The sequence below is a fragment of the Pangasianodon hypophthalmus genome, chromosome 8 (genome assembly GCF_027358585.1).
Source record: "Pangasianodon hypophthalmus isolate fPanHyp1 chromosome 8, fPanHyp1.pri, whole genome shotgun sequence".
Lineage (NCBI taxonomy): Eukaryota > Metazoa > Chordata > Actinopteri > Siluriformes > Pangasiidae > Pangasianodon > Pangasianodon hypophthalmus.
This window is the reverse complement of record NC_069717.1, coordinates 21,444,030-21,466,359: the sequence shown is the minus strand read 5'-3', so window position 1 is coordinate 21,466,359 and position 22,330 is coordinate 21,444,030. Positions and strand designations below refer to the sequence as shown.

Here is a 22,330-nt window from a genome sequence, read left to right as displayed (position 1 = left end):
GAATGAAAGAAAGAAAAATGCTGTGAATGATGTTTCATCTATGGAAGAAAATGTGCAAAACTAAAACAAAACAAAAAAAATTTCATTGGCAGGCAAGAAAGAAATAAACAAAGAAACAAACAAAGAATAATAATTTCATCTATAGACCAACTTCATCTATAGACCAAAAATGTGTAAGACTAAAACAAAAATAGGTAATCAGTGGGTATGAATTAGGCAAGAAAAAGAAAGAAAGAAACAAAAACAAAGAAAAAAAAAAAAAGAAAAACAAAGAACGGAAGAAAGAAAAGAAAAGAAAGAAAGAACAAAAAGAAAGCAAGAAAAACAATGATTCAGTGTGTATGCAGTGTGCTGAAGGAGCTCTACTCCCTCAGTGCTAATATCATCAATCTTCTTCTTAGCTCCTCATCCCTCCCACCTCCCAACAGAAAAGGAAGGCCTTGCCTTTGTCCCACACCTCCTGCTCTCTTACACTCCATCCATCTCTCCTTTTCTCTTTGGAAACGAGCACAGCAGCAGCAGCAGCAGCAGCAGCAGCACACAGGCCAGCTCCCCCTCACTGCATGAAATGTTAATGTGGGTGTGGAAGTGCACGTGTATCCCCTAATGAGGAGGACTGCGGATTGGGCGTGAACCAAAACTGAGCCAGCAAAGATGATTACATTCCACTTTTCTCTGGAACCAGCGAGGACTGTGTGTGTGCGCGTGTGTGTATGTGTACGTGTGTGTATGTAGCTTTCAAAGATTCCGCAGACTCCAACTAGTTATGATCACGAGTCTAAAAGTGCGTTTATGCTGTATGCTCAGAATATGATGTGTTTACCCTATTGTGTTAGTTTGTGTTAGTGGGTAGTCATTTAGACAGTTGTATTGACACTGGGTGGCAATCTGCTTCTGTTTACTAGCCAGATACACGCATCACTTAATATATCCTGAGTGCCGCTCCATATACGGCTGCCCTTTGACCGGCTCCATGGAGATGAGATTCTCATAGCTGATTTCTCTCATCCTCTTTTTTTCTTACCCTCACTTTCCCACATGCCTTATGAGAAATGCGGGGCTCCTGCTTTTTCCATTTCCGCCCTGAAAATAAACAAACACCTTCCACGCAAACTAAAACAACTTGCGTATTCCCGGCGTGAAGCCGGAATGGTAGAACGTGCTGATCTGGTTCAGGATGCAAATGTTTTTTTTTGGGGGTTTTTTTTTTTTGGGGTATGCAAGCTATATAAACAACAAGACAGCCAAGACAAGGGCTAAAAATACAAGACTACAATACAAGACGAGAGACACTAGAATGTTGGACAAAAATACAAGGGGAAAAAAAAAAAACATGAGCTAAAGGGTGATAACTCTGTATTCGTGGGAAAACACAGTTTTTGTTTTTGTTTTTGTAAATAATTCTGTCTCTCTGATGGATGAAGGCGAATGACTGCTAGGACAGAAATGCTAACCCGCTTTCCTGCACATATGACAGTTGCCAGAACAAATCTAACATTTGTTTTATGATTCTTCTGGCCTGAGAGTGTGTGTATTTTCTTTCCGCCCCTCCTCCGTCTTTCTCCCGACCTCTGAGAACTCCGCATCGTTCTCCCCATACAAGGAAAAGGCTGTCACTGCAGGGTGTCCTGAGTACAAGAGCCAGGGACAAGATCAGTAAAGGGGCTGTGTGTGTGTGTGTGTGTGTGTGTGTGTGTGTGTGTGTGTGCATTCCTTAACCTACTGTATGTAAGAGAGTAATATCAGTACATTAAAACTATATCCGTATGTGAGTTACAGCACACATGATGCATTTCCATACCTCTAGGCTTTATCTGTGAACATCAGTGTGTAAGAGCATATATTAAGATTGTGAGATTAAAGGAATACTCCAGCTCTATAGATTATCTGTACCTCTGACAGAAGAGCTGAATGCAAGATTTATAGTAACACAATTGTTCTACTATCTAACATATTGTTTCTTTAATAACAACTTACACAGGGATTTGTACGACGGACGATCTACATAAATGGATTTAGGAAAAAAAAAGATGTAATTGTTAATATGGTAAGGTTTTCTGTTAGGGACATTAATTTAGTATTTGAAAAAAGAAGGAGTCTCCAGTGTGAGTGCTGTGCAACAGTCTGAGGTTATAAAAATTATAGCTTTAGGTTTTCCACCACGGGAAAGTCTTCAGAAAGGAGGGCTTTGTGGTTTCTCGGGACCATGACAAACTGCATTGTCTTATCAACTTAATAAGAGAGAGAGAGAGAGAGAGGAAAAAAACAAGGGCTGAGGGAACGACTGTTTACAACTGCTATAACGTAAGTGATAACAGGAACTTGTTTAGCGGGAGTTCCGCAACATTATAAGCAACGATAAAATAGTTAACACCTATTACATGTTGTTTTTGAATAAATAAAACGTTGTTGAAGTAGGCAAATTGTTGTGGTCTAAGAGAAATAAACCACTTTCTGTTATATGAAAATAGTCAGCGATGGGGTGGTGCAGTGCAGCCTGATGGGAAGCGAATGAACCGCAACCATGACTACCTGACATTCATTATTTCCATTCACTACTTATAACATAACACTATATAACATACCGTTTTATTCTATACAGGGTCGTGGGGTAACCTACAGCCTATCCCAGGGGACTTGGGGCACAAGGCGGGGGACACCCTGGACCAAAGCACAATCGCACACACCTTCATGGATAATTTGGAAATGCCAATCAGCCTACTACGCATGTTTTTGGACTGGGGGAGGAAACCGGAGTACCCGGAGGAAACCCCCGAAGAACACCCCTGAAGCAGGGGGAGAACATGCAAACTCTGCGCACACAGAGCGGAGGCAGGATTCAAACCACCAACTCCAGAGGTGTGAAGCAACAGTGCTAACCGCTAAGCCACCGTGGCCCCCACGTAACACTATACACCATAAGAAGGAAAACCCCTTTTACTCAAACCTCAGTTACAATAGAAGTATAATGGAAGTTTTTCTAGCCTTAAAATGGGTCATACACATTTTTGTAGACCTCTAAATGTGTATAATTCATCATTCCTGAACTGGGACTACTCTTTCAAAGGAAAATATCGTTTTTATGTGCTATCAGTGCGGCTCAAAGTAAACACGGAAGGGCCTCAGTTTCCCCCAGAAGGCACATGGAGACCATGAAAGTCTGTAAAGAAAGAGTAAGTAGTGTACATCAGAGATGTTTTGCTAAGACATTCTCCCACGCTTGTTTCAAAACCTTTTTTGTTTGTTTGTTTTTTTAAATACAGTGTAATAAAGCTGCACATTCTAAACATTACACTGACAGAACTCAACAACAACTGCCCTTAGAGTTCCATTCTATGTGAGCTGCTTTTCTTGGAAATCTTGGATTGGAGAGATGCTGTGAGTGAGCGAGAGTAGTGCTGTAAGTGATAGAAAAAAAGAAAGAAAAAAAAGAGTAAAATGGCAAAAACACTGCAGATGTGATGAAATAATCAAGGTCAAATATCTCACAGTGTGTGTGTACATGTTCGGTGTTGAACAAGAGTACCTGGATGGGTAGAGTGGCAGGACAAGTCCCAAACGACAGCGTGCGCTCCACTTAGTGCCCTAGCTCCGACTCCTCACAGTAAAACTCTTACAGTGACACACTTGTAATACTCGACAAAACAAGCAGCTAATTGGGACTTTTTGGAACAAAAGCTAAAATAAGACTAAAAGACAGACATCTCCAGAGGCTTTCGTGCTTTTCACCTCACAGCTCTGGGTTTTTATTGCAACTCAACTAGAACATTTTGCCATCAGGGAGCTTTGGGTAGGGGAGGACAAAAGAAGAATGTTACCTTGAACATTTTCGGTGTTACTAATTTGATGGTACACATAAAGCGCAACAAAGGAATTAACCTCAGTATTTGACACAACTGTGTTCTGATTTACAAGCCAAGTGCTGGAGAATGTGGTACCTTTTTTTTTTCCTTTTTTTTTTTTTAAACTCAACATTGCCAGTACCACCTACTGTACATTCACTATTAGACTGATACTGCAAATGCTCAACCGGACAAAAATACAACAGCAAAACCAAGAACATAGCAGCAAAGCCAAAAACACAACAGTAAAACGAAAAACACAAAAATGAAACCAAAAGCACAACAAAAACCATGAAAACAATGATGAAACATAACACAACAAGACCAAAAAACACAGCAAAACCATTAAAACAATGAATCCTAAAGCACAACAAAACCAAAAACACAACAGCAAAACCAAATATACAACGAAACCAAAAACACAACAACAAAACCAAAAACACAACAACAAAAACACAACAGTAAAACCAAATATACAACAAATCCATGACCACAACAGCAAAACCAAAAACACAACAACAAAAACTCAACAGTAAAACCAAAAGCACAACAAAAATCATTAAAAACAACAAAACCAAAAACACAAGTACAAAACCAAAAAACACAACAAAACCAGAAAAACAACAACAAATCCAAAAGCACACATCTATGTTCGGATTTAAAAGCCAAGTGCTAGAGAATGTGGTACCTTTTGTTTTTTTTGTTTTTTAAAAAAAAACTCAACATTGCCAAGAACCACCTACTGTACATTCACTATTAGACTGATACTGCAAATGCTCAGCCAGACAAAAATACAACAGCAAAACCAAGAACATAGCAGCAAAGCCAAAAACACAACAGCAAAAAGTGCACTTGTGTGCCACTGTAAAACATTTCCCTGATGGCTTGATAAAAACTAGTACACACAAGTGTGTACACACGGCGGTGGGTGGTGGACAGCCGATAAGATTATAACTGGCAAGTCTGCGATAGCTGTGTACTGTATACAACAGACAGTCCGTGGGCAGCGAGTCTGAGGCCGAGACTAAACTACTGCAGAAAAGCCGGGGGCCAGTGAACAGACCGTACCATTCCCAAACTACAGCAATAACTTCAGGATGCCAATTATATAAGCGGATGAGACAGTCTATTAGAAAATGACTGTCATTGTGTGGGACTGTCTGGAAGCACTGAATCACAGCGTTAGTGAAGTTAGAGAGTCTCTCACACACACACACACACACACACACACACACACAAGGAATATACTATATAATCAATAAAAAAAAACAAACAGGACAATTACCAGAAAAAATGAGACAGTGGAACACAACAAATGGAGTTAGTATAGTGTTAGAAACACTAATATGCGCTTGCCCTTAGGAATACTAGCCTTATGAGTTTATGGTCCTAAATATATCCTGCAGTATTAGATCAGCGTCAGGTTCAGCTATGTGCAGGCTCTGCAATGGCCTCGCAAGTAGCATTAGGTTAAAAACTGCCCAACCTCATCACATCCTTAACCCTATTTCCAAACAGCGCATACAAGGCAAAGTGAGCTTTATTCAATCTGTAGCTTATGAACAGGTCTGTGTCTGTGTTTTGCTTTGGGTTATCTGCTAAGCCAGTACAGAGCTAACAGTCTGTTGCTGCTCTCACTTCGCCTACTTACACTATGCCTTAAAAGTATGTACTCTTTTTGTGAAGAAAAACGACATACTTTTGAGCGAGTAGCAAAAGAGTATGCAATTACTGAGACATTACTAACGTCATGTAATGGAAGAGAACGTTGTTGCCTAGTTACGTCTTTCTCCTTCATTGTGATATGTGTTTGCAAATGGAAAGCGTTTATGTTAAAGAAAATGATACCACAGTGTTGTTGAATTTCCGATTCTAACTGGTCAGAAGGTGTTGGTTAATTTGCGGTAATGCCAGCTCTAACAGTGGTGTTGGCTGTAATTCAGAATCGCAGGTTTACATTAATGAACTTGTTCTAACACGTTATCATTTCTACAGTAACAACCTACAAATTTGTATGACGGGATTTATATGATGGACACTCCACCATACAAGATTAATAATAAACAGACTTCAGAAATGTGTCTAATTGGTGATATGGTGAAACTTAACAGAGTTATAGAGAGTTTATTTATACTCCTTATTTATGGAAGGAGTTTCCATTGTTAGTGCTTTCTGGTTTCTTGATAATGTGACAAGCTGTGATTTTTTTTTTTTTTTTGTATCATACAAGAAAGAAAAAAGGAAAGACTGGTGAGGGAATGACCTTTTATAGTTTCTACAACATTAACTTGTTTCACGGATGTTCCACAACATTTAAGATAACTATAAATGGATAAAAGTGTATGTCGTGGAGTTCTGTAATTCATAAAAAAACTGCAATCCTTGGCAAATTGCTCTGGTGTTAGATGAATAAACACACTTCAAGACATACTGACTAACTTCAGAGTGATAACAGCATCTCTGCTTCATGTTCTGAGGCATTACACTACCCTGTTGTTGATTATTTTCCTCTAACAGCATGCCCGGTCATGCTTTATTCCTTCCAAATTACAGTCTAAAGCTTACATGCAAATCAAAGATGGAGTCTGTGTAGGAAACTAAGTCTTATTGCCTGAAATATAAGCTAACATTTACATCAGCTTCAGTGTGAAGACTCACAGTTTGTTGCCCTTCAGGGCTGCATGGTGCAGCAGGTTGAAGCCACGGTTGTTCTGCTGTGTAAAGTCAATGTTGCGCACCACGGTCAGGATCTCAATGATGCTCCTGAAGTCCTTAGCGATGGCATCGTGTAGAGGTGTGTCCCCATATGAGTCCTGGAAATCAAAAACAGAGAAGCCTTCAAGCACTGAATTTACAAAATGAATCACGGAAGAGGTGGAGTTATTTTTATTTACTCCTTGCATATCCAAAATTAAAAATTACAAACTACCTGAACCAGGGTTGGAACACTGAAATGACAACAATGATCATAATAGACATTATAGCATTAGATCAATTAAACCAAATTCAGAGTGAGGCAAAGTGGACATCTGAAGATTGTAAAAAAGACGAGGAGATGTTTTTTTGGACCAGTTTGGTTGAGCCTGTACCCACTGTAGCCTCAGATTCCTGTTCCTGACTGACAGAAGTGGAACTCGATGTGGTCTTCTACTGTTGTAGCCCATCCAACGTAAGGTTCGATGTGTTGTGCGTTCCGTGATGCTTTTCTGCACACCACGGTTGTAAAGAGTACTTGAGTTAATATAGTCTTCCTGTCAGCTTGATCCAATCTGACCCATCTCCTCTGACCTCTCACATCAACAAGCCATTTCTGTCCACAATACTGCCACTCACTGGATGTTTTTTTTTTTTTTGCACCATTCTATATAGAGACTGTTGTGCCTGAAAATCAGGAGATCAGTCATGTCTGAAATACTCAAAACAACCCGTCTGGCACCAATAACCATGCCACAGTCATGCCAAAGTCAGTGAGAGCACATTTTTTCCACATGTTCCTAATAAAGTGCCTAGTCAGTGTATGTCACCTAGCTAAGGTTTTTGATTCATACATTTAGTCAAGATCGACTTTATTCATATATTTATGAACAGATTTAGTGTGTGGTTTAACTGTTGCTAATTGGTGGCCAACGTCTTCCATTAATTGTTAGCTATATACGTCTTGTATCTCCAGTGCAATATTAGCAAAATTCACGCACCAACCATTGAGGCTACCTGAGTCCATTTGAAGCACCTGGGGAAAAAAAGTACCATTGCGATAAAGAGCTCTAGTGTACACTTGTCCCATGGGATTCTGCCAGCGGACTCCAGTGTTCCTGAGTTTTGGTGGAATCAGCTTTTTTAAAGCTGCTAGCTACTGGAAATTAGATCTATCGGCCTATCAGGCAATGGATGCTATCTCTCTATCTCATCAGAGTGAGCTTATGAATTACATGTGCATTCACAATTTTTCCTTGGGATGCCTGTTGCATTTTCTGTTTATGTGTCATCTGTGTCACTTCTTCCATTTCTCCACTTATCTGAAAGTCATCATTGTTCCTTTTTGTTGGCTGTATGTGTCTCCATAAGGATATAATTATGCCTGTTATATCTTGTTCTTGGTGGTCATAACCCAGAGGGTTTTTATACTGTTTTTTTGTTTTGTTTTTTTTTGTTTGCTTCTACTGTTATCTAATGTTTAAATAAACAGCAGAGACTCTACGAAATGTGTGCCGGCTGGAGGCAGAAGATGTGGTTTAATCAGGAGGCATGCAGCTGCACAGCCTCCCGCAATGTTAACCCTACTGACCAAATACACACACAATGTGTTTACACACTGTTTGTTGGTACATTTGAAGAGTGGAAGTGATTCAGAAGCTCTGTTGGAAATCATACTATCATTCATTATGGTTCACTGTACAGACTGTTCTGTATAGAGCATTATACAGGGCGGTAATAAGGGAGACCCTCCACCAAATACAGACAACACTTACTCCAAAGAGCGCAAGAAATGCACCATTATTAACTGCCGTCGCATGAATAGTCAGAATGTTAACAATATCAGAACTGCCAACACTGCTAACAAGAAGATCTTAGCAATAAGAGAGATTTTTATTTATTTGTTTATTTATTTATTTATTTTTCCTGATGTGTGAGACTTACTTAATAGTTCAATTCAACTCAATTTTTATTTATATAACACTTTTAACAATGTACATTGTCAGAAAGAAGCTTTACAGAAATCTCCACCATTTTTCACTGTTATAAGAGACGACGCACTTGATTTATACTGGTTCACGTGACTGAGGTTTGCAAATTCACAGGTCAAAGTTCACCTGGATGAACACAAAACAAAAGTAACCTCTACCAGAAGGAAATACGCATATTTTATGTCCTGTGTCCTTTCCCCTTCAGTGATTTGACTTTTTCTGCCATTTTTTATTTGCATTTGTTCTGAACCCTGCTTTAGCTGAAAAAAAATAAATAAATCAGGTAAGCATAGTTTTAAGGTGTCTCCCATATCGTCATAGCAAGAGGTCAAAATTCATAAATGACTAAACCGTTAATGTTGGTAACTCTGCAATATTAAGCACGCTAGTACCATCACAAGATATACTGCGGTAAGGCAACAACTTCAGACATTAAAATAGGGAAGTGTTTCGTTATAAAATACAAGAGTAATAACTGCCTGTCAGGTTTAGTGGTCATTAAACCATATTTTTTTTTATCATTTATACACAAGATTGGCCACTCCTGGTGTCCAGGGTTGCCAGGTCTGTATGACAAAAGCTCACAGCTACTATTGCAATATATACTGTAATAGTTAAACATGATCACATGATTTTTAACAAAGCAGCATTAAAAACACAGCATAAATAGCTCTTTTTCATAAATAGCTCTGTGGTCCCAAAATAGTTTCAAATTACTGCATATGTAGTCACAAATAATATCTAGCTATGAGAATGACTAAAACAAATCTGTGGACTAGTGGTGTAGTGGACGTCTCCAGGCCAGTTTGTGCTTGTGTTGATTCTGAGGTCAGTTTGGTGTAAGATTTGGGTATAAGTAAAATCATGGACCTGGTAATCCTGTATGTCTTCAAGACAATTTAAGCAATACTTTTGAAATGTACATTGGCTGTATAGTGCACTAACAAGAGAATATAAATATCCACTGAAATATTTCCACTAAGAATTTGGACAACACGACAAAACTGACACATAATACAGTGCACCATGTGGTAAACAGGGAACAAAAGCTGACATGGTCTATGCCTTTGTACAGTGCAAAAAAAGACAAGGCTGGCATGCATGTGTGTCTGTGTATTCCAAAACTCCTTCAGGGAGCCTTTCCACTCCAGCTGAGCTCCCACAGTTCAAGTGGAAAATGTGGAACGCGAGGCTCAGAACAGAGCAGCTCGGCAGTGTGAGTCGAAATCAGCAGTGCGTCACTGCAAAGACTGAGAATGAAATCAGAGGATGGGCTAATTTGCTAATTGGCCCTAATGATGCAGATAAGTCACAGAAAGCACAGCATGTAAAGCCAGATTTCCCAGCTGAGTTAATCATTTTTCTTTTTCTGTACTTTTTCTGATAGGAAAGGGTGAGATATACAGGCAGGCAGGCAGACAGATATGTGGAAGAGTAGACACATTGATAGACAGATAGCCAGAGAGCCAGTCAGATCGTTACTTTGAAGAGCTCTTAAAGTTAATTGCCTCCAAACAGTACTGTTTTCTACACTTGCATAACCGCTCCAGAGGGACTGTGTTGTCTGCATGCGTGCATCTGTGTGTGTGTACCTGCAGGTTGACGTCGGCAGAGTGGTCGGTAAGTACCCTCACTACGTCAGTGAAGCCCTTGTTGACAGCGATGTGGAGCGCTGTACACATGGAGTTGTTCAGCAGGTTGACGCTGGCCCCTTTGCTCAGGAGGAGGCGTGCGATTTCGGCTTGGTTCCTGCACACGCACACACAAAATACAGAGACATGCAGCATTAATGCCAAGATGAGCTAATACACATCTGAACTAGTTTTACCATAAAAAACAAAGACCCAAAAAGCTCGGCACAGATGAAGAGCACACACACCCAGCTTTGCCAAACTATGATCGAATCAATGGAAACAATTGCATGTGTGGGAATGTAAGTTTGGACAAATAAGAGCCTCCAAAATTTCCCCCTGCATTCAATCAGTCTATAATAATTGATACAAATGGAAGCATTCAAAGTCTAAAGACCCATGTTTTTTACCCAGTGCTACTGTGCCATGTTTATGTCTATCCAATAAAAATCCTAACAAATAAAATAAGGTGCTGGCAAATACAGTAGGGTTCCAGCACTATGTGCTTACACTATGTGTTTATTGTACAAATACGATAGGATTCTAGTAGTATGTGCTTGGCCCCCTAATAAAAATCCTAACAATAAGGTTCCAGCACCGTAGGTGTTTGGACCCCTAATAATAACAGTAACAAACAGTGACAAATAGCCTTTAAATAAAACTCAGTTCACACAAATCAAGACCTTTACGGATTATTATTCACCCGAATGCTGTGTAGTGCAGCGCTGCATCTCCATCTTCGTCCTTGGCCTCAATGCTGCTGTTGGCCTGCAGCAGGACCTTCACTACTTCCATATGGCCCTGATGAGCAGCCACCTGGAGCGCCGTCTTCCCCTGGTTCTTTATATCCACCTACGAACAATCAGTCAGTATACAAAGAGCATCAGTATTGTTTACTGAGGGCCAGGAAATGACTAAGATTAATCATCACATCCATATGTAAGCTTTCCCTAAACTGTTGCCACAAAGCTGGAAACACACAATTGTAAAGGATGTCTTTGTATGCTGTAGAATCACAATTTCCCTTGAAAGAGAGTCGTCATGAAGACATGGTTTGCCAAGGTTAGAGTGGAAGAACTCAAGTATCCTGCACAGAGCCCTGACCTCAACCTCACCGAACACCTTTGGGATGAACTAGAACGCCGGGTGCACCCCAGGCCTCCTCGTCTGACATCAGAGCCTGTCCTCACTAATGCTCTTATGGCTGAATGAGCACAAATCCCCACAGCCATGCTCCAGAATCTAGTAGAAAGCCTTCCCAGAAGAGTTGAGGTTGTTATAATAACAGCAAAGAGGGACTAAATCTGGAAGAGGATGTTTATCAAGCACATATGGGTGTGATGGTCAGGTGTCCACAGATTTTTGAACATATAATGTATATTCAAAGTTATATCATTGTAATTAATATTATAACTATATGATCTATTTGCTTATAAAGCTACATTACTTTCCTTTGGCAGAATTCTTAGGATCTTTTGTTTTTTCATGATATTTAAGATACAGCATGTGATTGCTGCTCATGTGGCCATCATTTGAGGCTAAATTTAAAATTTATAAGTGGTTTGCCAAGTAAATCCTGGTGAACATGGGGGTTGTGAAGCTGTAGTCATTAAGCATGCTTCAATAATTAACTATACGATACACTATATGGCCAAAAGTTTGTGGACACCTGACCATTACACCCATATGTGCTTGTTGGCAGGTCGAGTTCTTCCACTCCAACCTTGGCAAACCTTGTTTTCATGGACCTTGCTTTGTGCACAGGGGCACTGTCATGCTGGAACAGGTTCCAGTGAAGGGAAGTTTTAAAGCTACAGCATACAGAGGCGTTCGACACAACTGTGTGCTTCCAACTTTGTGGCAACAGTTTGGGGAAGACCCAAAGATGGTGTGATGGTCAAACTTTTGGCCATACAGTGTACCACACACATAATATTCCTGTCATAGACACTTAAAAAATATTATCAGTAAAGGTGATGAAACATACAGTTCATAATTTACATTCTACTTCAATATGGATTTGAATTTGCTAAGGATTTACTAAAATATTTGAAATGAATTTATAATAAGATTTATAACAATGACAACAATACTACTAAGAGATAATGGTAATCAGGACAAAGATGCAGTTTACCAAATTTCAGCCTGGGGCTCACGATTCCTGAGAAACTTTCATTTGAATTCTGGAGTTTGCTCTTGTTTTTATAGTTGTGTTCTAATTTATACTCATTCTCTTAAACCTGTGATTTACTGGAATTCGTTTCTCTAATGGCTGGTACTTTAGTATCTTATTATACCTATTATAATTATAAAATTGTAAAAAACAAACAAAAAAAACTCATTGTCGGTGACTTTCGATACTGTCATGCTATTTATTTATTTATTTATTTATTTATTTTACAGTTCTTCAGCCACAGTTGGAGAAGAACTGTAAAGCTCCACCCCCTTTTGACTAAAATATAGTGTTTCAGCAGAGGGTGTGTGTGCTTGTCTAGGGGAAATCTTGTCACAATTTTAAAAGTAAGAGGAGTGGGCTCCATAAATGACAAAAAAAAAATCCTTTAACAGTGTCGTGGAACACACAATTGTCAAATGATTTCATATTTATTTGGGATAATTTGTTTCAAGTCAATTCTGTGTTAATTTTGTGCCTTCAGAAGGTCCAATGTTGCATATTCAAAAGACAAAACTTATTTCTTTCTAAATAAGTAGCATTTTTTCAGTACAATACCATTACAACGTAGCAAACCATGACACCTACCTTGTCTGGATGTTTCTGCACTAGTTCGCGGACTTTAGCAGCGCTGCCATGAGCAGCCTCGATGACCAGGCGCCCGGGGTTATCCTGCTCCGTGGACTGAGACAACAACTTCTCCAGGACTGAAATGACTGTGGCTGAAAAAGAGAGAGATACAAAGAGAGACAAAAAGACTATTTACTCTAAAACTTTTACACATGTGGATAAAGAAAATACAGTTTCTTTCTCCCAGCCCAAAAGCTGAACAGACAGTCAAATGAGTCAAAATGTCACCATGCACTAGTGGCCTGCAATTTGCTCAAATGTTCTCAGCACCCTGTGTCATGTGGGAAAGAAAAAAGTGAGTTTGCTTGACAGTGAGGAATGAGGAGTTATAGAATCTTGGTTAGGAAGAACGAATGGAAGTCCATCCATCCATCTCCAGCAGGTGGGAGCACTTATGGATGAAAAAGGGAACACAAACTCTGGGTTTTTTTCATCATGCAAAAAAAAAAACAAGAATTAACAAGAAAACATTCAGAGGAAAAGGAGAGCAAAGCGTAAGTGTCATCTGCATCACTACTAGCAAAAGTAGACAACAGAAATTGTAAATTGTAAAAAAAAAAAAAAAAAGCGACGTCGATGGATGGGAATGCGGCTGTTTCCTGCTTACTTCTTGATTCACTTGGATTCTCAGCCGTCATCAGATTGGCGTCCACCTCGCCAGGCTGAGCAGAGAGACACGCAGGGTTAAAAGTCCACGTCTGTCCTCCAAATGCCACGCGCAGGTCACCATCCGCATACACTTTCAAAACCTTGCCAACCTGGCCCAGGGCCTGATGAGCACACACAAACACACACAGGCACATACACAGGTTACAGAATGAGCACAAAGAGCATTATCTTGATGAATGCAAAACCTGGCCCTGTTGTTAGTTCCGTTTTATCCAGCAATCCTTAGGCTAATATTTGCTGTCTTTTTCAACCACACCGAATAAATGTTACAAAGAAATCACACACAGCTAATCTCAAGTGTGGGCTGGAACAGAGCATGTGATGTAGGTAGCAGTCCTAGCCAGCTTAGGTCAAAGGAATATAAATATGACTTTACTGTCACCTTGAGAACTGCCAAATGTACAGGATTAGTCTACTGACATAGGAACAACAGAGAGGTGGCTGATAATTCCCTGAATCATGCAATCCTGTTCTGAGCTTCTAAATAAATGCCCAATTAACACCTTCTTATGAGTTAAAAGGCTTATCTAATAAAAGTAAAATACATCATGGAGTAACTTAAACCTTTCTAAGTAGGTACAACACCTATTTACACTTGTGCCTTATAATTAAGTACTTATAATTAGCAAATGTATAAACCCTAGTGATTCAAATGAAATGGAAATCACAACATGTGACATATTTCTGAGTACGTTGCTGGATTTTTGCTGGAAAATAGCTTCGAGGTAGGGAAGGCAGAAGTGAAACATGCCAAATAATTCTTTCCACTGTGAAAATGGGGACAAAAAAAATCATTGCACTGTAACAGACGTCAACCGAAAAACAGCAGTTTTATCTTTTAGTGATACATATTTATTATGTATATAATGACAAGGAACATGAGATAAAAGCAAAATGTCTTTTTTTTAAAAAAAAATTCAGGTTGTCTATATGTACAGAAGAAATAAAAAGGAATTAGCTGTGGCCAAAAAGTTCCATGGGTAAAACTAATGACATTTAGGCAGGGAAACCTACTACCTACTTCCCTGTTTTATTGCTGTGACAGCAGTGTAAGAAAAGATATCAGCTTTCTAAGAGCTGTTGTAATTTTCAAAAATGACGTAAGGTCTTAACTTACAAAGGGGAAAAAGGGCAATATTATTTTTTCCTAATCCATGTCAAATAGAAGAAAATGCTTTGCCATTAAAGCTTTCATCTTTGCATATTTATCTCTCTGTATATACACATATCTTATATTTTATTCGTATTTTAATTTACACTTTTTTTTCCCTGTACTGTCTAATTCACTGTCTTGTTTCAATGTAGTGTATGTTCACGGAGCAAGTGCCAAGAGAAATTCCTTGCAAATGAAACCTTGGCCAATAAATCTGAACCTGATCAAATTTGCAGAAAAGAGTTATTAGGTGTTAATGTTGTGTGATATTAAACCAACTGATATTCCCTTTTTAATTAACAAGTTTAGTTAGATTACTTTTCTATGATGGTGGAAATTATACCAAAGAGTGTACATTTTCATGGCGTGTGTGTGTGTGTGTGTGTGTGTCAGGATTGAGGAACATACAGGTGCCATGCTGTCAGTCCACTCTCCATGGCCAGCCTGTAGCCTCTTCACAGTCTCGATGTCATCCAGGACCCTCACCAACTCACCTACTGCAAACGTATGCACCTAAAATCGTTTAGAGAACAGACAGAGACACAAAAGCTTGATCAGACAAGACAGGCCAGCAAGAGGTAAGGCTCTATTATGGGACAAGCAGCTTCTTTAAATACTAATCAGCTGAGACTGGATTTAGCTAATCACTGATATGGAGTGTACAACCACGTGCATGGACGTCTAGTCATGCTCCATTTACCAAGGGCTTTATGTTTATTCAGGCTTTATGTCAATAACATGAGCACTTGTGTTACTTCAGTTCTTGAGTAAACAGCATTTCACTCTAATCTTTAAGCTAGACTGTGAGATTAAAGGTACTGAAACACGAGGAATGCACGGGGAGCTGCTTGATCCACTGCTCACACAGGATATTATATCATAAATCAAACTGAAATCAAATGAAGGTGAGAGGCCTAGGATGAAACAAGAGATATATTTAATATCCTTGCCCAATTGGGAGAAACAGGGCAGCTGTAAAACATACACAGTGTAACCCAGCCTCTCCCATTGAGCATTAAATCAGTGCCTTCTTTTTTTAGATCATTCCCAGGCATCAATATGTACAATACTATATTAAAATAAGATGCTGTTATGTTTCCAGGAAGTACTCTTGTGTGAAGCTATGTCTCTTCATGATTATGTAGAGACTGGAACACATGTTTAATAGAAGTTCTGTTTGAATCCCACCTTATTTGTGCAACTCCTTCGACTTTTTTGCAACATTTACAATTTTCTTTTTTAGATTTATGGAGTTCCTATGTAAGGTTTTTATCCAAATTCAAAATCTGCATTAAGAAGTTTAGAAAAAAGGGTCCATTTAACTTCCTAAAGTCTTCTCTGGTTAGTCCCTCTGAGGTAAGCTTTAATAATTCTACAACAATGGGGTTCTCTTTCTCATGCATTCCAAGTGCATATGTAGAAAAAATGTTTCCTCAAGTGTTCTTTGAATAGTCAGTTCTCTGCATTGTGTTCTCTGAGTGTACGTAATATACACTATGCCCAGAAGTATGTGGACACCCCTCCTAATGACTGCGTTCAGGTGTTTCAGCCACACCCATCGCTAGCAGGTGCATACAATCAAGCAGATAGTCATGCAACCTAGATAGACAAACACTGGCAGTAGAATGGGTCGTACTGAAGAGTTCAGTCACCTTAAACATTGTGGCACTGTCATACGTTGCCACCTTTTCTCACAAGCGAGTGTGAGAAATTTCTCCACTGCTAGATCTGCCCCAGTCAACTATAAGAGCTGTTATTGTGAAATGGAAACATGTAGGAACAAAAGCAGCTCAGTCACAATGTGGTAGACCGCACAAACTCATAGAGCGGGGCCGCCAAATGCTGAAGTGCGAAGTGTGTAAAAATCAGCTATGCTGTTGCATCACTCACTGCAGACTTCCAAACTGCCTCAGGAAGCAACATCACCACAAGAACCGTGCTTCAGGAGCTTCATGAAATGCGTATCCATGGCGGAGCAGCTGAACACAAGCCTAAGGTTACTATGCGGAATGCCAAGCATCGGCTAGAGTGGTGTAAAGCATGTCATCGCTGAAATCTGAAGCAGTTGAAACCTGTTCTCTGGAGTGATGAATCATGCTTCACTACCTGGCAGTCTGATGGACAAATCTGGGTTTGTCAGATGCCAGGAGAACACTGCCTACCAGAATGCATAGTACCAACAGTAAAGTTTGGTGAAGCAGGAATAATGGTCTGGGGCAGTTATTCAAGGTTTGAGCCCCTTAGTTCCAGTGAAGGATAATATTAATGCTATAGCATACAAAGTCCATATTAATGCCCATGTTTTTGGAATGGGATGTCCAACAAGCTCATATAGGTGTGATGGACAGGTGTCCACATACAATTGCCATATAGTGTTTTTAGAGTAAAAAGGTATAAATTTTTAAAGCTTTATACATACTGTAGATTCAAAACTGCATAGTTTAAATTTTAATCTAGACCCTACTGATTCTATGGCCTGTCCTCTGGAGAAATCTTTACAGGTTCTATGTAGAATCATTCAAAGTAGAACCTTATTCCTGAGCTACAGACCCTTAACTCTCCAAAGAACCCTTGATGAACCATTTTCTCCCATGAGTGTAGTATTATGTGGAATTGTTTTGCTGAACGTAACCGAAGATAAATATTTAAAAGCTGAATGATCTCTATTTTCCTTGTGGGTTTTATGTACATGCTATGCAGTGAAGTTTAAAAGGTTCCATCTTGCACCCTGAAAGGTTTGGTTGGTCTCTATGGAGGAATCCGTGACGGTTCTACAAAGGTTTCTTAAGGGTTCCAAGTACACTCTGTGGAAAAAATGTTTTCTTAAGTGTTTTTTGGATAGTCAGAGGTTCCTAGAGGTTCCTAGATAGTAGAGGCTTTCTATGTAGAACCCTATGGCAAAGGGAAACACTGTCACAGAGCTCTACATAGAAACTTAAACGATTCCCCCAGAGAGACAATCTGAAAAAGATTAACAATTTTTTTTTCTAAGAGTGAATAAAGCCTTTGTAAAACTAATAATTGTATGAAGAACCCTCAAGGAACCCTTTTGTAAGACTGTTCTTAATGTTGAGGATAGAAAAAATTGTTTTGTTGAAACTGGTTGTTAGCTGGAGCCCTACACTCTCAGCAAAATGTACAACGTGTTCTTCAGATTGTCTGTCTGAGGAAACCCTTAAAGTTTCTATGTAGAATCCTACAACAAAGGGTTATCCTTTCAAAGAGGGTTTCAAGTAGGACCCCTGCAGGAAGCTAATAAACTTTAACTATAAAAGGACCCTTGAAGAACCCTTTTCTCTGAGAGTGTACTAATCTAGCCGAGTCTATCTGTGCTTACTTTAGTCAGAGCGCCTGGGTGGAAAGTCCAGCGTATGTTGTTACTGTACTGGACTCTGACGTCCCCTCGGTCCGTTATCCTGTGCACGGTCCCGATTCTGCAGATGTACTGCGGAACAAAAAAACAAACAAAACACAAACCCCATTAATTTGCACTTGCTCTGAAATTCTGTCAAACTGAAGCATGTCAAACTGTAAGTGTTAACCAGAAAAAAAGAGTTAAGATAAAAAGTTAGCAATATTAAAATCTCATAAATAACTAATCAATAAGGTAAATGACTAACTTCCCAAATCATCTGATACTGATAAAAGGCATGGGTCATTTCAAATGCCTAAACAACAATCTATATCCAGCTCTTTGTATGAAGGTGAAGCTATTAGAAAATTTAAAGACCCCTCATGTTAAGTTCATTCACCTCTGCCATTTTAGGATTCCAGCCTCCGTGTCCCTCCTGCATCTGCCTGAGGATGTCCACGTCCAGCAGGCATTTTACTTTATCCCCCTGCTGGAACGTGTGACCGTCAGCGCTCTCCTGCCTCTGCAGTTCTGCATGTTCACCTAAACACACACGTGGAGGAAATCTTACACTTCATGCTGGAAGGTCAGTGCCCAAACTATACTATCTAAGTCACTCACTTAGATGACTTACATAATACTAGAGATATGGCTTCTGGCTAATTTTATTATTCAGATATCTGTAAGAGTTAATGAACGGATACTCGGTTAACCGCTAAGAGAGGGGAAAATAGCATATTTAATACAGTGTAATCAAGTACCATTTTCCACTGTAATTAAATGTTCCTCCTGTCAGCAGTGGTACTTGAGTTCATGTGCTTGACAGATGTAATACAGGAGAAATGAAGAAATGAACAGTAATGAACAGGAGAAAAAAGCTTTACTGAATGTCAGCTCAATATTTCAGCTTAGATTTTGGACAACTTGTACCATATGATTTGTTGCTTTAGAGCTATAGTCATAATTGGTGACTTAAGTCCAGAAGTTGCATTAATATATTACAGGGAATGTTAGGCATATTTAGAGACCGGTTCCAAACGTGTGGAATTTTCTGGGCTCCCTGTTCAGTTTAGTAAAATCACCTGCACATAGTTCATACCTCTGAGGTTGCCTGATTTTGCCTGAAAAATCCGAGACGGGTTTTTTTAAATAGCGTCTAGACCACTGCACTTGCCTTTAAGGCCCCCCAAAAAAATAAAAAATCTGGAGAAAAGGCTGAGGTCATGCCTTGTTTCTTTGCTGTCAAATGTAATATGATATAATCAAGAGACATTTAAAAATGGGAAAAAAGACTAAAGACATATGATGCTTTGTGAATGAGAAGATGGCAAGCAGTGAAATAAACACTTAAGAGGAGTCCAGTATATTTCCATTATATTACTGCATGAATAGTCCTAGCTGTAATTATCACATTAATCACTGCAAAGTTTGTGTATTAACGTGGCTTCCACCTTCATTATTTGGCAGTGTAAATAACAGCACTTGATCCAGCACATGCTTTTACTTTGTATTTTATATTTTATATTGCGCTCTGCCAGTTTGTGTACACAATTTAATGAAGCCACGAGAAACTAAATCAAGGTAATGAAAATATAATGAGGGCGTGAGAAGTAGGCTATTTTATCTTGCTTTAAATTCACTATTTTGAGTTGTCGAATTAATTTTAAAAATATTTTGGTTAATTTGATATGTTGCTCTAAAGGAAACATGACCATGGTTTGAAGGATAAGCTGACCAAGCACTAATCAGCTACATTTTCACCTCACGTCATACTCATTTTACTCTCCTGATGGGATGCATGTCGACCACTTACACAGCAAATAAATATGTTCATTTGTCACTTATTGGTGTGAACACAAGGTTAGTGTTCTGATGTATGCTTCTATTTGTGTTATTTAGCACCACTATAAAGAAGCAAATAAGCTGTGTATCAACGAACTAAATAAATTAAAAGTAAATAGTAAATACTTAAATTGAGAGTACATAGTCATTTTTGAGTGCTTCAAAAATACATAACTAGTTATAGATCAAATATGGGACACTCCACAGAAGACATTTTTTCCCCATTCACACCTAGTTTGGGCAGGTGCTCCTTGTAGTAGTAGCCTCCTTGGCCGTCTGAGACGTATTTGAGGTCCACCTTGCCCTTGTGGCCCATCCTGTAGACGTTGGTGGTGCCGTTGGACCAGGTGACGCTGGCCACGCTGCGGCCTGACTCTTGGTCCCAACCTCGGATATCGACCACCTTCCCGATCTTCCCCTCTCCTCCTGTTTAAGAACGAGACAACACAGAGGCAGACGCACAAGCGCGCAGTGATCTCAGCATGTGGGGGAATCTAATTATGGATAATTAAAAATTTAGGGTTATGAGCTAAAATTTTGTCCAAAATCACTATGGAATTTATACATATAAATCTTACACTACCCAAACACCATTACTCCCACTAGTAACAACCACAACTACAAACACACACACACACAGTATTTACAATTTTGAAGAATAATACAAAGAAATATCCACAAGACCACCACCAGAAAGACTTTCAGGGTAACCAGGTTACAAAGATCAGGGTAACCAGGTTACAAACCAGGTTACCAGCATCAGAATTTAAAAAGAAAGTGTCAAAGAGCATAAAGCAGTGAAAATAAAAGAAAGCGCAGGAAAAAATGGCAAGCTTTATTTTTTTTTTTCCCACACCCTGTGGGGTAGAGCAATTATCACCATCAACCCACAAGAAGATATTTTACAGGCACAGCATGGACATTTTGACTCATTTAGCATCAAAGACATTATGCAGCAAAAGGAAAAAAGGGAAAAAGGATCAAATTATTGAGAGTTCCAGTTCATAAGTTGACAAGTCATCAACCAGCAACGCTGAAGTCTTGGCTAGAAGAGGAGAAATTAAAGTCCTACCATCTAGCAGTTCTACACTGCACAATAAGGAGTAATATCTAGAAATAAAATGCCGACTATTCTTTCCTCACAGCACATAAACAGTAAGCAGAGAGCCGTGTCTGAGCCATTTCCCATTTAAGACAGTAATGTCAAGTGGCGATACAACAGCAATTACTCATAACCTGCATTCCAGCATGGTTTACTGAGGGCTAAATTTAGAGGTTTAGCCTTCGCTGTGGCACTGAAGGCAAATGCTTGTTTGAGGTAAACAGTCAGATATCTACCAACACGAGAACGTGCCTTTTTTTGGAAGACATCTGTCGAGCATACGCCACCAGTCACTTCAAAAGCTAACTAGGACTCCTGAAGCAACCGCAAGAAACCGTGTTCAAACTTTGAGCTTGCTTAGAATTTCCTAATGAGACAGTGGCATAATTATCAACATTTACAACTGAAGGATTTGAATTGACTTCAAATGTTGCTAAACGCATGCCTTTACTTACCGTCTTGGTTGCCCCAATCCCAGTCGGGTCCACGCACGACTTTTACGCCCTGGAAGATTCCCTTAAGGATAATCCGTGACAGGTTTTGCCTCGGTGTCAAGATCACTCTGAGACAGGAAAAGAAAGAATATTTTACACAATTAGATTGACAATAGACAATCGCAGGTGTCCGTGAGCTCAGGTATGTGGAAGAGGGCAAATAGCATGTTACACTGCCAAGTGATGCAGCATGAGCAGCAGTTTGGAAACATATGGTTGGCAGTCATACAGTGTCTTGGAGGAAGCACATGTTAGCTTTCATCCTCCATGTATTGTCATCTGATGTATGATAGGGGAAAACTTGGTGGTGGGTGGAAATTGTCAGGTGACCAAAATGGGCAGAAAATGGGTAAAATTGGGGGAAAAAAAGAAAATCCTAGCAGGCACAAAAACCCTACCATATAACAGTGGATAGAGTGGCTACATGCTAAGAGCATACAAATTCCCTGGTCTTAACACCTTTATTACTGACATGAAAGGAAATCATCAAACACATCTTGTCTGGCTAAACAGGAAAACAAAACGGCTCAATACATAAAAAAGAAAATTACAAAGTAGATCTTATCTTGTACACACAAAAAATTGTCCAGTATGTCAACACAGTGATGCAAAATACTTGTACTTCTGTTTTCTTTTAACTCACAAGGCAGGATGCAGTTAGCTGGCTTCACATGTCACAGAGGAAGCATGTGCTAGCCCACAGCCTCCCTTGGTTGGAAGATGTCATGTCACAAGGGAGAGCTGGTTAGTGAGTGGA

General features: G+C 39.4%; 1 protein-coding gene across 2 annotated transcripts in view; it reads right to left on the bottom strand.

The window, feature by feature from the left end:
• mib2 (MIB E3 ubiquitin protein ligase 2) overlaps window positions 1-22,330 on the bottom strand; it is a 73,975-nt gene that overhangs the window by 10,078 nt on the left and 41,567 nt on the right. For both annotated transcript variants that reach the window (XM_026925443.3, XM_026925442.3), the window contains exons 4-13: window positions 21,535-21,641; window positions 20,209-20,403; window positions 18,536-18,678; window positions 18,121-18,228; window positions 15,192-15,296; window positions 13,569-13,731; window positions 12,920-13,053; window positions 10,862-11,010; window positions 10,120-10,276; window positions 6,501-6,655 (exon numbers count right to left, since the gene is read on the bottom strand). In XM_026925443.3, the coding sequence (XP_026781244.1) occupies window positions 6,501-6,655; window positions 10,120-10,276; window positions 10,862-11,010; window positions 12,920-13,053; window positions 13,569-13,731; window positions 15,192-15,296; window positions 18,121-18,228; window positions 18,536-18,678; window positions 20,209-20,403; window positions 21,535-21,641 (1,416 nt within the window). The remainder of the gene's footprint in view (window positions 1-6,500; window positions 6,656-10,119; window positions 10,277-10,861; window positions 11,011-12,919; window positions 13,054-13,568; window positions 13,732-15,191; window positions 15,297-18,120; window positions 18,229-18,535; window positions 18,679-20,208; window positions 20,404-21,534; window positions 21,642-22,330) is intronic.